The following is a 16,612-nucleotide window of genomic DNA, read 5'->3' as shown; positions in this document are numbered from 1 at the left end:
GGAAGAAGTCTGGATCCACCAGAACTCTTCCCAGAGCTGGCCGCCCGTCTAAACTGAGTAATCAGGATAGAAAGACCTTAGTCAGGGAGGTGACCAAGAACTCTGTCAGAGCTCCAGCATTCCTCTATGGAGAGAGGAGAACCTTCCAGAAGGACAACCATCTCTGCAGAAATCCACCAATCAGGCCTATATGGTAGAGTGGCCAGATATAAGCCACTCCTTAGTTAAAGGCACATGGCTGCCCACCTGGAGTTTGCCAAAAGGCACCTGAAGGACTCTCAGACCATGAACAACAAAATTCTCTGGTCTGATGAGATATGCCAGATGTCATGTTTGGAGGAAACCAGGCACCATCCCTATAGTGAAGCATGGTGGTGACAGCATCATGCTGTGGGGATGTTTTTCAGTAACAGGAACTGGGAGACTCGTCAGGATTGAGGGAAAGATGGATGCAGCAATGTACAGAGACATCCTGGATGAAAACCTGCTCCAGAGCACTCTTGATCTCAGACGGGTGAGACGGTTCATCTTTCAGCAGGACAATGACCCTAAGCACACAGTCAAGATATCAAAGGAGTGGCTTCAGGATGACTCTGAGAATGTCCTTGAGTGGTCCAGCCAGAGCCCAGACCTGAATCAGATTGAACATCTCTGGAGAGATCTGAAAATGGCTGTGCACCGATGCTCCCCATCCAAAGGTGCTGCAAAGACGAATGGGCAAAACTGCTCAATGACAGGTGCGCCAAGCTTGTGGCATTGTATTCAAGAAGACTTGAGGCTGTAATTGCTGTCAAAGGTGCATCAAAAAAGTACTGAGCAAACAGTGTGAATACTTATGTACGTGTGATTTCTTAGTTTTTATTTTTAATGAATTTGCAAAAGTAAAAAAAACAAACAAACAACTTTTTACATGTTGTCATTATGGCCATTGTGAGTAGAATTTTGAAGGAAAAAGAATTTTAACCATTTTGGAATAAGGCTGTAACATAACAAAAATATAAAAAAACAGAAGCGTGGTGAAAACTTTCCAGATTCACTGTATTCTGCAGAGCAGTTACCCAGCGTCCAGACAATTTGTGATCAGTTCTTGGAAGAACCTTAACTTGCTAGTTTCAAATAAAACACCCACATCCCATTCTGTCTAATGATACCCAAAATATTTGTTTGGACAGAGTCAAATGACTGGAAGAGAAAATTACCCACAACATTTGGTATTCAAAATGTGGTCGTGTCCCACCGGTGGGACTTTAAGCCTCCTCTGGTGGTAATCTGGCAGCAGTCAAATCTAACTTCTTATAATTATTCAAACAATAGATTTTTATTTTGAAATGGCTCAACATTTCTGAACAGGTGCTTTTAACTATAACTTAAAAAGAACAATGAAAACAAACGTGCATCTTGTGTCACACCCACAGGAACAATCGCGCTGATATGCTCCCAAATTCCAGCTCAGAACTGAATGTAATGGGGAAAAAATAAAAAAATTGCATCTTCTTTTTGTTCTTAATGCCAGTGGGTACACTGATCGTTTGGCTTGATCAACGGTGGTATTTAGTAAAAACAAACAAACAAACAAACAAAAAATTAAGACTAACTTTTCGCGAGGCCCGTCCATAAAACAAGGCCTTCAACTCATCACTTGCCAACAAAAGGTTGCCTTCTTTTTTTTTTAGTTTTAGCTCCTGTTTTTCTTTGTTCTCTGCTACAGAAACTCACTTCATGATAAAAGAAAACTCATGACCAGAATTTGACATAGAGCCAACAACTGAGGACATAAGGACAAAGAGCAAGTCATATGAATAGACAACTCTTTACCTCACAAACCATTCCTGTATATATTAAATAAAAAAAAAACCTAAAACCTTCTGAAGCAAAAAGTGTCTAATACAGCAGTGGCTTCAATCTCTTGGCCCTTTCCAATCTCCTCTTCACTGTAATAAAGCTGCTCCTCTCATCCGTTTCTCCAACTGTTTTTCAGTCAGCATCTCTATCCAGTGTCTCACCCCCCCCCCCCCCCCCCACACACCCATCAAACAAACAAACAAACAAACAAACAAACAAACATGGTCACTTGAAATTTAGAGTATAAATGAAAGCTACACTGCAGCCACAGGCTCGGGTAAAAGCAATATTACGGGAGCAGCATTAAAAATGTGACTTATTACCGTAATATTTGGAAAAGTCTGCCTGGGGACTTCACAGGAAAGACAATGGTTTAGTGTAATGTCTCGTATATCAGTGAACACCTTTTATAGTTGCCTCTCCCAACTTCCACATGATCCCTGGCTCAGTAAAGACGTAGTTACATTTTTTTTTTTTAATTTTGATTGCCAAGCTTTATCTTTTTACTATTCTTCTTTTATGACATCACAAAGATCTGATGCACTATTCATTGTTTTAGCCATGATGTTTGGCCCTTATTATCACAGGGTTGTGTTCTTTGAGTGTTCAGGTACTTTAAACTGTAATGGCTGGAAGAAATTTAAGGGACATGGGAAAAATGTGTGAAGTCAAACCAAACCCACATCCATGCATATGTGAAAGAAGTATGACAAAAACATGTTTCTATGCACATTATAGAAAGTTAAATATTGCTAATAGCACGTCCTGTCCAAGTTGTTTAATCAAATCTAATGTGATTGATTCACAGAGTCCCACATGTATAGAAACTGCATAATAAAATCAGTCCAGACACTGAAATCAGTTTAAGAGGGAACTGACAGAACTCTGCAAAAGTTTTATACACCATGGAATTTTGACTATATAATGTGTGACTTGCTTTGTATTAATCACTGTTTCAACAGAAAATTAAATCTGAAATGTCCAAACATTTCTTTTCCAGTATATTTATCTAGTTCCAAAGCCACCTTCTCTACTTGTTTTTTTTTTTCTGTATTTTCCATGTTTTTGCCTAAATCTTGCACACAGCACTGTACAACAGGACAGAAGCTACAAATGCTGATGCTGCACAGTCTATGAATATGCTGTGCAGGACTTCATCGGCCCCCCAGCCACCACTTTGAGACCACTGCTTTAGCACAGCACTGATAATGTTTAATAAGAAGGAAAACCCGTCCATGCAGTGAATATTCTCACAGTGAACAACTTGATCACACCTGCAGAATCCAGCCGGTGCCATTACTTTATTGGTGCGCACAGACTCCGGTGCCTTCCTGCACTTACTGCCTCCACTCTTCCTCCCTCAGCGCTTCTTCCCGACAGCACTCAGCATCTCTCCTCCAGCGATCTTCTTACCCCCACCGCCAGTACTGGAGCGCACTGGGCAACTTTTCCAGTCTCCCGCATGGCTCTGGCTTTGCGCTGACATATCACCTTGAAGATAAAAGATGGAATTCTAAGAATTATATAAATGCATTGATTTAGTTTAATTACAGCAGCCACATCACGTGCACAGACGGATTTTTCGGACTTGCCAGAGCTTCTTGTCCTTGTAAATAATGATCTCCCCGTGCGTAACAGGACAACCGCTCGGCGCGTAAGTGAACAGCTGTAGTTGCGCCGTTTTTGCAGACGTCCTCATTTCGTGCAGAAATGGATCTGTGGGGAATTTGGCTGTTTCATCTCATAACTTTGGGTGAGTAACGACTTTTGTTGTTGTTTGTTTAAATGAATATGTCAAATTATAGAACGCCTATCTTCGTTCAGCACATGGAGCAAAACCCCCAAATTGTCCCAAGATTGACTTTAACCCCCCCCCCCCCCAACCTTTTAGTGCGTGAGGAGTGGCAATGTGCTACATTACAAATTGACAAAATTATGCACTCGTTGCTTCAACGAGGGTTTCTGTGCGTTTTTGACAGCGATTCTGCAGCGCCATATGGTGCGCTGTGCTCTTGAGGATGTGTGCGTGTGCGCGCGTGCTTCTGCACAATCTCGTGATTACATTTTGTTCTGTGCAACATACTGTGCACAGAAAAAAATTGTGTGATGTGTGTTGTACTGCAGCATGTAGAAAGGTCCAAGTTTCTTTTTTTTAACAGTAATTTTAATCAAACACCTTTCACACAGTCATTTTGTCTTTAAATTTGGCGCACCGGCGCTGCGCGTTATCAGCCGCCGACTGACTTTTTCTTCGGAAACGCGTTGCTGCTGCAACCTTTCCAAAAGTGACAGGTCTCAGCAGTCCATCAGTCACCGCAGTGAGCCTCACTCCATCTACCTGATCTCCATGTAATTCAATGATGCTGGATTATTGATTCTTGCGGCCGCACAGAGAGGAGAGAGCGCTGCGCACCGTGCGCGTGCTCTGCTCGCCGTGTTCGCCACTATTCAAACGTGTCAGGCTTGTTGGCACAGTGTTATTGACTCTTGACTCTTAGTCTTGTCCATCCAAATTGGAAGTCCCAAAAAACAGTTTTATTTGTTATTATCTATCGTCCACCTGGTCGTTACTGTGAGTTTCTCTGTGAATTTTCAGACCTTTTGTCTGACTTAGTGCTTAGCTCAGATAAGATCATTATAGTGGGCGATTTTAACATCCACACAGATGCTGAGAATGACAGCATCAACACTGCATTTAATCTATTATTAGAGTCAATTGGCTTTGCTCAAAATGTAAATGATCACAATCTTATCTTAGATCTTGTTCTGACTTATGGTATAGTTGTAAGGGTAGTTGTAAAACAGCTAACTGATCATCTGCAGAGGAATGGTCTATTTGAAGAGTTTCAGTCAGATTTTAGAATTCTTCATAGTACAGAAACAGCATTAGTGAAGGTTACAAATGATCTTCTTATGGCCTCAGACAGTGGACTCATCTCGGTGCTTGTTCTGTTAGACCTCAGTGCTGCTTTTGATACTGTTGACCATAAAATTTTATTACAGAGATTAGAGCATGCCAGGTATGCTAGGTATTAAAGGCACTGCGCTGCGGTGGTTTGAATCATATTTATCTAATAGATTACAATTTGTTCATGTAAATGGGGAATCTTCTTCACAGACTAAGGTTAATTATGGCGTTCCACAAGGTTCTGTGCTAGGACCAATTTTATTCACTTTATACATGCTTCCCTTAGGCAGTATTATTAGACGGCATTGCTTAAATTTTCATTGTTACGCAGATGATACCCAGCTTTATCTATCCATGAAGCCAGAGGACACACACCAATTAGTTAAACTGCAGGATTGTCTCACAGACATAAAGACATGGATGACCTCTAATTTCCTGCTTTTAAACTCAGATAAAACTGAAGTTATTGTACTTGGCCCCACAAATCTTAGAAACATGGTGTCTAACCAGATCCTTACTCTGGATGGCATTACCCTGACCTCTAGTAATACTGTGAGAAATCTTGGAGTCATTTTTGATCAGGATATGTCATTCAATGTGCATATTAAACAAATATGTAGGACTGCTTTTTTGCTTTTACGCAATATCTCTAAAATTAGAAAGGTCTTGTCTCAGAGTGATGCTGAAAAACTAATTCATGCATTTATTTCCTCTAGGCTGGACTATTGTAATTCATTATTATCAGGTTGTCCTAAAAGTTCCCTGAAAAGCCTTCAGTTAATTCAAAATGCTGCAGCTAGAGTACTAACGGGGACTAGAAGGAGAGAGCATATCTCACCCATATTGGCCTCTCTTCATTGGCTTCCTGTTAATCCAAGTACTTGCTCACAGGGGGTCGTTTTGACCATTGGGGTTTTTACGTAATTATTGTATGGCCTTGCCTTACAATATAAAGTGCCTTGGGGCAACTGTTTGTTGTGATTTGGCGCTATATAAATAAAATTGATTGATTGATTGATTGATTATTATGCTTACTGGTGGCCTTTTGATTGGCAGCTTTCAGTGTTAACAGCAGCCAGCAATAGGAACAGTCTGCTGAATTCTGTGTTCATCTTTGGAGGTTTTTATGAAAGAGCTGAGAGGAGATGAGTTATAAAACGTTTTGCTTCATAAATCAGCCTGTCTAGATGAAACAACCCTTCATGGTCACATTCATTTGGTGTGATATGCTTGGAGATGGATGGAGGTGTCTCAGTGCCACACGGGTTCAAGTCAGTGCAGAGGTTTTGCATTTATCTTTGGATTTATGTCACAAAAGCACGGATGCATTTATGTTAAAATCCACCAATAAGATTTTCTCTTAAGACAGAAATGATGTTTTTTGGAGAGTTTAGATATCTGAGGTTCACCATTATCCAAGTCAAAACTCACAAAGGTCAAACTACAGGTTATTTGGATGATTCAACCTAATTATGTGGCGTTGCCAAACCTGATACCTGTGAGCCAACACAAAGTGAGATCGAAAATATGCTGCTCCTCTTTAAACAAACTCAAACAGGGTTTTCATCCACCATAGAAACAAAAAAGCTCCTTCAGCTGACGTTGACCAAGACAGTATCTCAGTGTCTCTCAACCTGGAGTTTGTCCTGGACGCTGGGTGGTGCAGGGTTGCTGAAGTTGGTTAGTGAGATGAGATGGTATTACTTTGAGTCCCACTGCGCTGTAAGGTGTATTTGAAGATTAACTGTAATTACATTACAGTAAATACATTGTAAATACATTAATTTTGTTGTATGTAATGTGCAAAGACAATAGAGGCATTGCTGTGCTTAGAATGAGTTCCTTGGTGCTTGGCAACAGTTTCAGGCAGATTTTGTTCATTCTTTGCCGTAGAACAGGATGTTGGAAATGGAAAATGGGTGACCAATATCAAGACCTGGACAGCACCAGCACTAATGGGCCAGTGATAATTTCTGTAATTTTGTCCCTGTGCACCACCACAAGATGTAATTGTAATGTAAACTTTCATCTTTAATTCAACAAAAATATGCCATTAACCATTGAGGAATTCCAGCCATTTTTATACACGGTCCCAAACATTTACAGAAGCCTTAAGTATTTAATACATGAACCTTATAAGGTTTTGAATAATCAGGTCCCATCTTATCTTAGGGACCTCATAGTACCATATCACCCCAATAGAGCGCTTCGCTCTCAGACTGCAGGCTTACTTGTAGTTCCTAGGGTTTGTAAGAGTAGAATGGGAGGCAGAGCCTTCAGCTTTCAGGCTCCTCTCCTGTGGAACCAGCTTCCAATTCGGATCAGGGAGACAGACACCCTCTCTACTTTTAAGATTAGGCTTAAAACTTTCCTTTTTGCTAAAGCTTATAGTTAGGGCTGGATCAGGTGACTCTGAACCATCCCTTAGTTATGTTGCTATAGACTTAGACTGCTGGGGGGTTCCCATGATGCACTGAGTGTTTCTTTCTCTTTTTGCTCTGTATGCACCACTCTGCATTTAATCATTAGTGATTGATCTCTGCTCTCTTCCACAGCATGTCTTTTTCCTGGTTCTCTCCCTCAGCCCCAACCAGTCCCAGCAGAAGACTGCCCCTCCCTGAGCCTGGTTCTGCTGGCGGTTTCTTCCTGTTAAAAGGGAGTTTTTCCTTCCCACTGTCGCCAAGTGCTTGTTCACAGGGGGTCGTTTTGACCGTTGGGGTTTTTCTGTAATTACTGTATGGCTTTTGCCTTACAATATAAAGCGCCTTGGGGCAACTGTTTGTTGTGATTTGGCGCTATATAAATAAAATTGATTTGATTTGATTCACAAGTCTCTGTATGTTTTGAGCTTCATTTACATCAGTCATGAAGAAATACAAACAATATAGCAAGTAAACTTGTCTGGAGTAGACAGTTGTCAAAAACTGAGTGAGTGCAAGAAAGACAGATGAGGGAAGCCACCAAGACACAGAGGCAACGCTGAAGGAGTTACGGGCTTCTGTGGCTGTGTGGAATAGAACATAGAACAAATAGACGAGAACAAATATGGTAAAACTAAATCTTTATTTACAGGACAGTGGTGTAAATAGAGAACTACCAAATCTTTATTTGCATATGGTGCAAATAAGGGGATATTAAAGTTTAATTTGCAGCACGGTAGTAGATGAGTCTCATACAAATTAAATTTTGTGTAGATGAGGGTGGGGTAGCACAGTGGCTCAGTGGTTAGCACTGTTGCTTCAAAGCGAGAAGGTCATGGGTTCCATTCCCGCCTGTGGCCTTTCTGTGTGGAGTTTGCGTATTCTCCACGTGTTTGCGTGGGTTTCCTTCGGGTGCTCCGGTGTCCTCCCACATCCAAAGACATGCGGGTTAGGTGTATTGGAATCTTTAAATTGTCTGTAGGTGAGCGAGTGGGTGTGAATGTGTTTGTTTGTCTGTTTGTGGCCCTGTGACAGACTGGCGTCCTGTCCTGGGTGTACCCCACCTCGCGCTGTATGACTGCTGGGATAGACTCCAGCCCCCCGCGACCCTTGATTGGACTAAGCGGTTGAAGATGAGTGAGTGTGTGTGTGTGTGTGTGTGTAGATAAGGGTGGTGCAAATAGGAGTGTACTAAATCCTAATTTACACCTCAGTGGTGCAAATAGCCTTTTCCGTCTGCACGTCTGCTCCAGCTGCACATGGAATAAATAGCCCAGTCTCACGTTTTTTATTCATCCTCCCATCATGAAATGATTCAAATTTTCGTGATGGGGTTTTTGTTTCTTTAATTTACCATTACTAACCCTACTCCTACCCCCAACCCTAACCTTAACCATAACCTAACCCTACTCCTTCCCCTAACCCTAACCACCCCGACGCCCCGCTGCACTTTTAATTACGTGCACCCGTCACGGAATTACAATAAATTCGTGCTCCCATCATGAAAATTTTACACTTTTCGTGACAATATGACGAACCAATGGATTAATGTATATTTTGTGCTGCTGAGACTGGGTTGGAATAAACGCTTCTGCAGACTCCTGGCCCAAACAGAACACACAGTCTTGTTCGCCTCATCCATCACCCTTCTATACCGTTTTGCTGCTTGTCGACCTTTCATTTCCTGGACTTTCCGTGCGTGCAGAGCTGATTTAGCCGGGAAGTTTGTAGCTTGTTTTGAAATGCTGCTCCAAATTCCCTTTCGTCCATAAAGCCACATTTGCGCTGCAGAAAAGACAGATTTCTGAATGAAAATAAGGTCAATTTTTTAGCATTGCCTCACTCTTGTTCTTCTATGGCATTTCTTCTTCTTTGGTGTTTAACGGCAGTTGGCATCCTTATTGTTGCATTGCTGCCACCTTCTGCATCAGTCTGTTATAGCAGCACTAAATCTTCTCAATGAGTCCAGATTTTTTTTATGTAATTCAACCTTATTTTTATGTATTTCTATTTATATTGTAGTACGATACTTGCAAACAAAATAAACCAAATCAAATCAAATATTCAGCAACTTGGAAATCTTCATGTATCCATCCCCTGACTTGTCTAAGGAAAACCGGCTATAAAAGTGATGATTTATTCTATTTAATCTTCACATTTTGTTTGCCCAATTATGGCTAATGTGATATTTTTGTCCAACCCCTTGAGTTAAAGATGAAAATTTACACTACAAGAACATCTTAACTGTTCCATTTCAACTCCATTGTGGTGGTGTAAAGAGGCATGGTACATGGTACATGGATGATTGTATCATCCATGTACCACTTAACAGTTGTGAGAATCCGCACGGTAGCTCTACAAAAACGTGACATTTGAACGCTCGCTGGTTTGATGACTGCATCCTCATTGTGTTGCTCTGAGCCGGCACAGTGATGGAGTTCAGTCCAGGGCCGGAGGTCCCGAGGAGTATATTATTTTTGCAGACGGTCATTTTAACCGTATGGAGCTTTCATTCAAAGTGCCTCAACTGTTCTGAAAAATTAAACGAATCTCAGGATAGCAGTGTGCTGTCCAAGCTTTGATCTTATCTGCATGACAAATGTGCACACATGCTCACGGTGACAGAACAACACAGACACAAAAGTGCACAAACCTAAACACAACTCAGGAATATTTTTGTTCACAATGCAATGAATGTTGTCCAAATTTGTGTCTTGTATCCATGTCTGACACACACACACACACACACACACACACACACACACACACACACACACACACACACACACACACACACACACACACACACACACACACACACACACACACACACAGAGCTGATTTTATGTGAAATATTTGTCAAGACAGTTATTTTTTTTTCAGATACATTTTAATATTCTCAGCATCCAAAATTGGTAAAATATTTTACTTCCATCCATCCATCCATTTTCTTCCGCTTTATCCGGAGTCGGGTCACGGGGGCAGCAGCTCAAGCAAAGCCGCCCAGACCTCCCGATCCACACACACCTCCCCCAGCTCCTCCGGGGGAACCCCAAGGCGTTCCCAAGCCAGCCAAGAGACGTAGTCCCTCCAGCGTGTCCTGGGTCTTCCCGGGGGCCTCCTCCCAATGAGACGTGCCCGGAACACCTCTCCAGCGAGGCGTCCAGGGCGCATACAGAAAAGATGCCCGAGCCACCTCAACTGACTCCTTTCGACGTGGAGGAGCAGTGGCTCGACTCCGAGCTCCTCCCGAGTGACCGAGCTCCTCACCCTATCTCTAAGGGAGCACCCAGCCACCCTGCAGAGGAAACTCATCTCGGCCGCTTGTACTCGCGATCTCGTTCTTTCGGTCATGAGCTAAATCTCATGACCATAGGTGAGGATCGGAACGTAGATCGATCGGTAAATTGAGAGCTTTGCCCCCCTACTCAGCTCTCTCTTCACCACGACGGTCTGATACAGCGACCGCATCACTGCAGATGCTGCACCGATCCGTCTATCGATCTCACGCTCCATCCGTCCCAGAGACGAGATTCTGTGGTTCCCAAACCAGACCCCCTCTACACCCTGGCTGCGCCTAGAAATTCTGTCCATAAAAATAATGAACAGAACCGGTGACAAAGGGCAGCCCTGGCGGAGGCCAACGTGCACTGGAAACAGGTTTGACTTACTACCAGCAATGCGAACCAAGCTCCTGCTGCGGTCGTACAGGGACCGGATAGCCCTTAGCAAAGGACCCCGGACCCCGTACTCCTGGAGCACTCCCCACAGGGTGCCCCGAGGGACACAGTCGAACGCCTTCTCCAGATCCACAAAACACATGTGGACTGGTTGGGCGAACTCCCTTGAACCCTCGAGCACACGATGGAGCGTGTTGAGCTGGTCCAGTGTGCCGCGACCAGGACGAAAACCACACTGCTCCTCCTGAATCCGAGGTTTGACCATTGGTCGAATTCTCCTCTCCAGTACTCTGGAATAGACCTTACCGGGTAGGCTGAGGAGTGTGATCCCCCTATTTTAGTTGGTGTGTTCCAACTAAAATATTTTACTTGATTACTGAAATTCTATTTATTGATCAAATTAAGTGTCATCTGATGATCAGGTAATCTGCTTTGTTTCCTTAAATTGTGTATCTGTCGATGATGTCAGTTGGTAACAGATCACTGAGCTTGTAATAACGACCAGTTATTTTCCATTTCCCAAAGTACTGTGGATTAATTCTGGTTTTTAATTTCGCACTGATGATCCATCTCACAAACAACTCTGACCACATCCATGTTCCTGGGTACTAATTACATCAGTCTGCAGTTGTGTATGATGGGAATTTTTTCAGTGTTGTGTGTCCATCAATAAGGCCAGGTGTGAAGAGTTTTGATCTGATTTGGGCCAGACCTGGTGGAATGAATCAGGGTCAGCACAGGCCAAAGTGATTTCATTCTGAGAACAGTTGACTTAAGTCAAGGTTACAGGCCAAGTTCAAAATCTGACACCTGCTAATAATGTATGGGTGATATTTAGAATGGCTATTTTGAAGAAATGGTAAAGATACATTCGTGGTTATTATTAAAATACAAATATGAAGTGATAAATCACCTTTCTACTGATCATATAACCTTTGACCTAGAGTGACCTTGAAAGGTCGAACTCATTTAGAATTGCCATTTTGAGAAATTGGTTTAAGACTGACTTATGGACACAAAGAAATACTCATGTTAAGCCGTATATTGCCTACTTGTCGCATGACCTTTGACATTAGGTGACCTTGAGAAGTCAAACAAAGTCATAGCTGTTTAAAATGGCCTTCACATCGAACACACAAATGCGGCACACATCGCTCTAACAAACAGTATTTTCAATGAGAAGCGGCACACACATTCCTGTTCCTAGTGGTTGGATTGTGTCTAACTGTAATTAGGATGGGTTAAATGCAGTGGACAGCTTACATTATATATATGTACAATGACAATAAAGGCTCTTCTTTTTCTTATTCTAATCCAACTTTCACTGCTGCACGCTGTGACGTGGCTTTGCACGTCCAATACAAATGTGGCAGAAAACAGTGCAGAAATGTGTGCCAGAGGGACATCACAGCTGCTAATTTATACACAGCAGTTTTCTAATACCCTGTCATACGAATTACATGAATGCTGGATGAATTGACATTCAAACGACATTTGTGTGATTTGTGCTGCATTCAAATTGCACTCCTGACTTGACCTATATTATATTCCACATTATGGCATTTTATCAAATTCTTATGAAGGAATCCACCAAATGGCTGCTGAGAACTTCGATCAAAGATTTAATAAATGTATGGATTTATGTCATTAAATGGCCAATTCAGGTTTGAGTTTTGACAGGGATCAGACCAGGATTTGGTACTAATATGAATATGAAGCTAGTCCACTGAGCAGTCATTGACTGGACATCACAAATTTCCCCCCCTATGGTGTTTTACCCCAATGGGGCATAGCGTCAAGTACAGTCAGAAAACACACAGAGTGATAATTGGCAACAACATTATTACTGCTGCCAACATACTGTCAGAATTGTGACTTCTCTCAGAATATAGCCTGTATGCACTTGTGTGGGGAATGTAAAGAGAGATAAAAAGCAAAACAATCATTAAACATTAAAGAAAGGCTTGAAGGTAAGTCGGAAGTAATAATGATCGTCAGTCCAGTGACGGACAGAGGAAGACTGTTAGTATTCAAACTTTTATCCCCATCAGTAACAGCGTAAAGCAAGCATGCTTAAAGAAAAGTGAGAAAAAGGAAGACTCACAAAGTTAAAGAACTTGAAGAAAGAAAATATTTGCATTTCGATTTGGATCACTACTAAAAACTGAACTGAAGTGCTATAAATTTAAAATATAAGATGTGATCTCTGATGGTACCAACATTCTTAATTATCTATTGCTTTATTCATTTGTTTTTTTTTTTTTTTTTTGCGCTTGTGTAATATTTGAAGCTCTGTTCCTGAGTGAGAAGCTTGTTGTAACTGCAGCAGTGCCCGGCTTCAGGCTATGAACACGCTATATTTTTTTATTTAATGGTTTTGACATTGTGGGATATGACCTGTGTCTTTAATGGAGACAGATAAGTACTGCCAAGCGTTCTATTACTGAGCATATTGGCTGGGCTCTTGTAAGGGATTTGTCATGAATCCCATTTGAAGCAGGTATTAGCCATGGTCAATAGATAGTCTGTCAGAGGCTCATATAGGACGTGGAAGTAAGCCCTTCCAGTACCACTAAAACATCATTATCATTGGTGAAAGGGTGGATTATGGGAGTTTTAATCGAATACAAATAATATTTTAGCATGCATGATGCACTATAATGAAAATGTATTCAACCCACGTTTGACACTTCATACTCAGTGTGATAAACATACATTCTAATGCACGTTCAGACCCTGTGCTCTACACTTGTTTTTACAGGAAAACACTGGCAGCTGTGGTTACCAGGGAATTCCTGTAAAAAATACAGCAGCACAGTAGATAACTTTACAGACATAATATGTAAATGGATTTACAGTGAATGAACCACGGCTGACTCACATTAAAAAACTGTTAAATCTACAAAAAAGAGAGCCTGAGTATCATATCACATTAAAATTAAAAGAAACAAAGCATGCAAGGATTATGACCCGAATTTGCACCGTTTCATCACTCATGTTAAAGTTAGGCTACAGCATAAACTTGTAAAGTGACTTACATATAATTCTTGTATTTTTAAAATCAACTGACTAAAACTATAGGTTTTACAATGTTTGCATGTCAATTTACCACAATTGTTTTGTAATGAGTATTACAGTATTTCTCAATTGTTGTACATCAAAGAAAACCATTCTGTTTAATAGTTTACAAAAGTCCACTGTGATTGAAACAAAAAATATGTGTTTTTGGGTTTCCAATACTTTTCTGTAGTGATTTTACATTGTTTTTATGTAAATTTCAGACCATTTTTTTTTTTACAGTGTAGCCTTTCAATATGAAATTCAAAAACAGTGCAATCCCAGTTCATTCGCTTGTGTTTTAATATGATTCAATACCAGAGGGGGCAAAATTCTTTTTGAAGCATTTTGAATCAGTTGATGATGTACTGAGGTCCAAATTAGCACAATACATGATGTCTTCCTTTTGATACACACTCTAGAACAATGTTCAGAACAGGGTTCATAACATTTCGTAGCAGTGTTTCAAGTTAGGAACAATTCAGTTAAATTCTATTTACTGATATAGCTCCATATCACAACAAAGCTGCCTCAAGGTGGTTCACATGGGTAAGGTCTACCCTTTTCACCCAAACACCACCAAAAAAAAAAAAGAAGCAGCAAAAACAGGGTTCAAAACATTCTGGAGCAGTGTTTCGAGTAAGCTTCACTAATTTACAGTACTGATGAAAAGTTTCAGGACCATCCCCAGCCGTACATTCTATCTATTGTTATTTCAAATTTTACTTTCCCATTCTGTTGTATAGTTGGTCTTGTTTTGACCCATGTAGTGAGTATCTCATTTATCTCCATGGTTGCTACCTTGTCAGCTGAGCAGAGCAGAACGACAAGCACTAGATGTGCACAGTGTTCAGGAGACAGATTAACTATCGGACTTTCGACCATAGCTGTGGGGAATTTCTGATGATTTATCAAACATCCAACATGTGGCAGATCCTGCATAGGCAAAACGAAGCTGGTCTTGAGATCAATTTGGTGGATCAAAGTTCATAAGCTAGAACAGATAAAACTGCCTGTTCTCATTATATGTTCTTTTAATTTGGTGAGTAAGAACATTTATTGTTTTTGAGTTCTTGTCCACAATCTGGCTGAGATGAACTCGCTCGCTTGCTCACTAACTCACCTACATTTTTACTGGCTAAACCATTTTACAGCAGTTGACTCAAAATGTGGCATGAACTTGTCTAGATTCATTGTTTCGTCTATATTAAAGTACAGCAACAGCAAACTAGGGTGTGTTATGTTGCATAACACACAAATGTGCTGCTGGTGATGCCTGCTTGCGTCGTGCCCACGCATCTCAGTTTGATGACATGTATCAACCATTTCTGGACAATCATGAACGTCCTGAGTGGTGGATATGAGGCTGCCTCCACTTGTGCACATTCCCAGGCTGACTGTGTAAAACAGCTTTTGGCCAGTTTGAGTATCTCTGATCCAAATCTAGTAAATGCTGCTGTATAGGAACTGAGATAAAGAACCAAACAGTTGAAAGTATTTCAAATGTGAAGCTGTGGCTTATGCAGCAATAATACTATCATCACTGAACACATTTTACACAGAACCATGATGATGTGTGAGTATCATCTACCTTTGACTGCTTCTTATATTAAAATGTAGTGTAGCCAGCTGCTATATTATCGGCATGACCCACCCTGCTCAGAGTGCCGCTCTCACTGGACCGACATCTCTGCTATTATGGAATTGTGGGATAGCTCACGCCCACAGATTGAGCTCACCGGACTACTTTCGCCACCCTGCTCAGCGTGCCGCTCTCGTTGGAGCAACAACACACAGAATGTGTCTCTTCTCAGATAGATCTCTTTCAGTGCAGCTTCTTGTTCTGACTTTAACACGAAGTTAACACCCAAGTTTTTCATCACCAACTGTAAATGGTAATCAAGCCTTTCCAATCGTATCTTTCTGAACTCTTCTGCATCAAACTACATTGTGTCAGTGTTTACAATGTGCTTGAGCAATAACAGGTGAAGTTGCTCATAAACTTTAAGTTTCAAAATATTTATTACAGCCACTCTGAAAACTTCAGTAATCTTTATAATTTTATTACTGGTATCTTTTGAATTCATGTAGATGAGATATACTCATTATCAATTATCTGGGAATTACTTTTTGCACAGGAATTCATAAAGCACATCGGCCGCGAGCATGTACTAACACAGAATACTCAGAAACTGGACAGTTGTTCGGCCAGTTGTTCGGCCATAACGAGAACATCCACTTTTAGCTTGTCATAAGCTAAGCTAGTGGCGCTCGTGAGAGTGTGGGCATGACCAGAGACAGTGGCTGCAAAATAACTTTTACAAGATGGCAGACACAGTAAAGTTTTCAAAATAAAACCAACTCTGTAATGAGTACATGTGGGCCCCTTCAAATATTATTAAATCAACTCTCTCATAGTATTAAATCATGTCTATCATCGTGTCAAATCAAGATGATCAAATCTAATACTGCTCACTCTACCACTGAGCTGATTTAACACTATATCAGATTTAACACCATTCAGAATGAGACCATATGTGCTCACCACAGGGTCTATTTTACTCAGATTTACTGTGTGCATCTATGACGTGTACTTTGTCAACTTGTAATGTTAAAAGCACAATTCCCAATGAATACATCTATTATAGACAGAAAGGGAGGTGATGGTCTTGTGGTTAAGCAATAGGCTTGAGACAGAGGATCCT

At 41.1% G+C, this 16,612-nt stretch overlaps 1 protein-coding gene and 1 long non-coding RNA gene across 2 annotated transcripts in view; one reads left to right on the top strand and one right to left on the bottom strand.

Moving 5' to 3' along the window:
* LOC117520630 overlaps positions 1 to 3,243 on the bottom strand; it is an 88,481-nt gene extending 85,238 nt beyond the window's left edge. The window contains exon 1 of the long non-coding RNA XR_004563711.1: positions 3,107 to 3,243. This is a non-coding gene — a long non-coding RNA (uncharacterized LOC117520630). The remainder of the gene's footprint in view (positions 1 to 3,106) is intronic.
* Positions 3,244 to 3,283: 40 nt separating this feature from the next.
* Positions 3,284 to 16,612, top strand: part of gfra4b (GDNF family receptor alpha 4b) — a 117,041-nt gene continuing 103,712 nt past the window's right edge. The window contains exon 1 of the mRNA XM_034181936.1: positions 3,284 to 3,595. Within this exon, the coding sequence (XP_034037827.1) occupies positions 3,553 to 3,595 (43 nt within the window). The 5' untranslated portion in view covers positions 3,284 to 3,552. The remainder of the gene's footprint in view (positions 3,596 to 16,612) is intronic.

Source organism: Thalassophryne amazonica, chromosome 11, assembly GCF_902500255.1.
Source record: "Thalassophryne amazonica chromosome 11, fThaAma1.1, whole genome shotgun sequence".
Classification (NCBI taxonomy): Eukaryota; Metazoa; Chordata; class Actinopteri; order Batrachoidiformes; family Batrachoididae; genus Thalassophryne; species Thalassophryne amazonica.
Note: the sequence above shows the minus strand (reverse complement) of the source record. Positions and strands in the feature narration are given on the sequence as shown.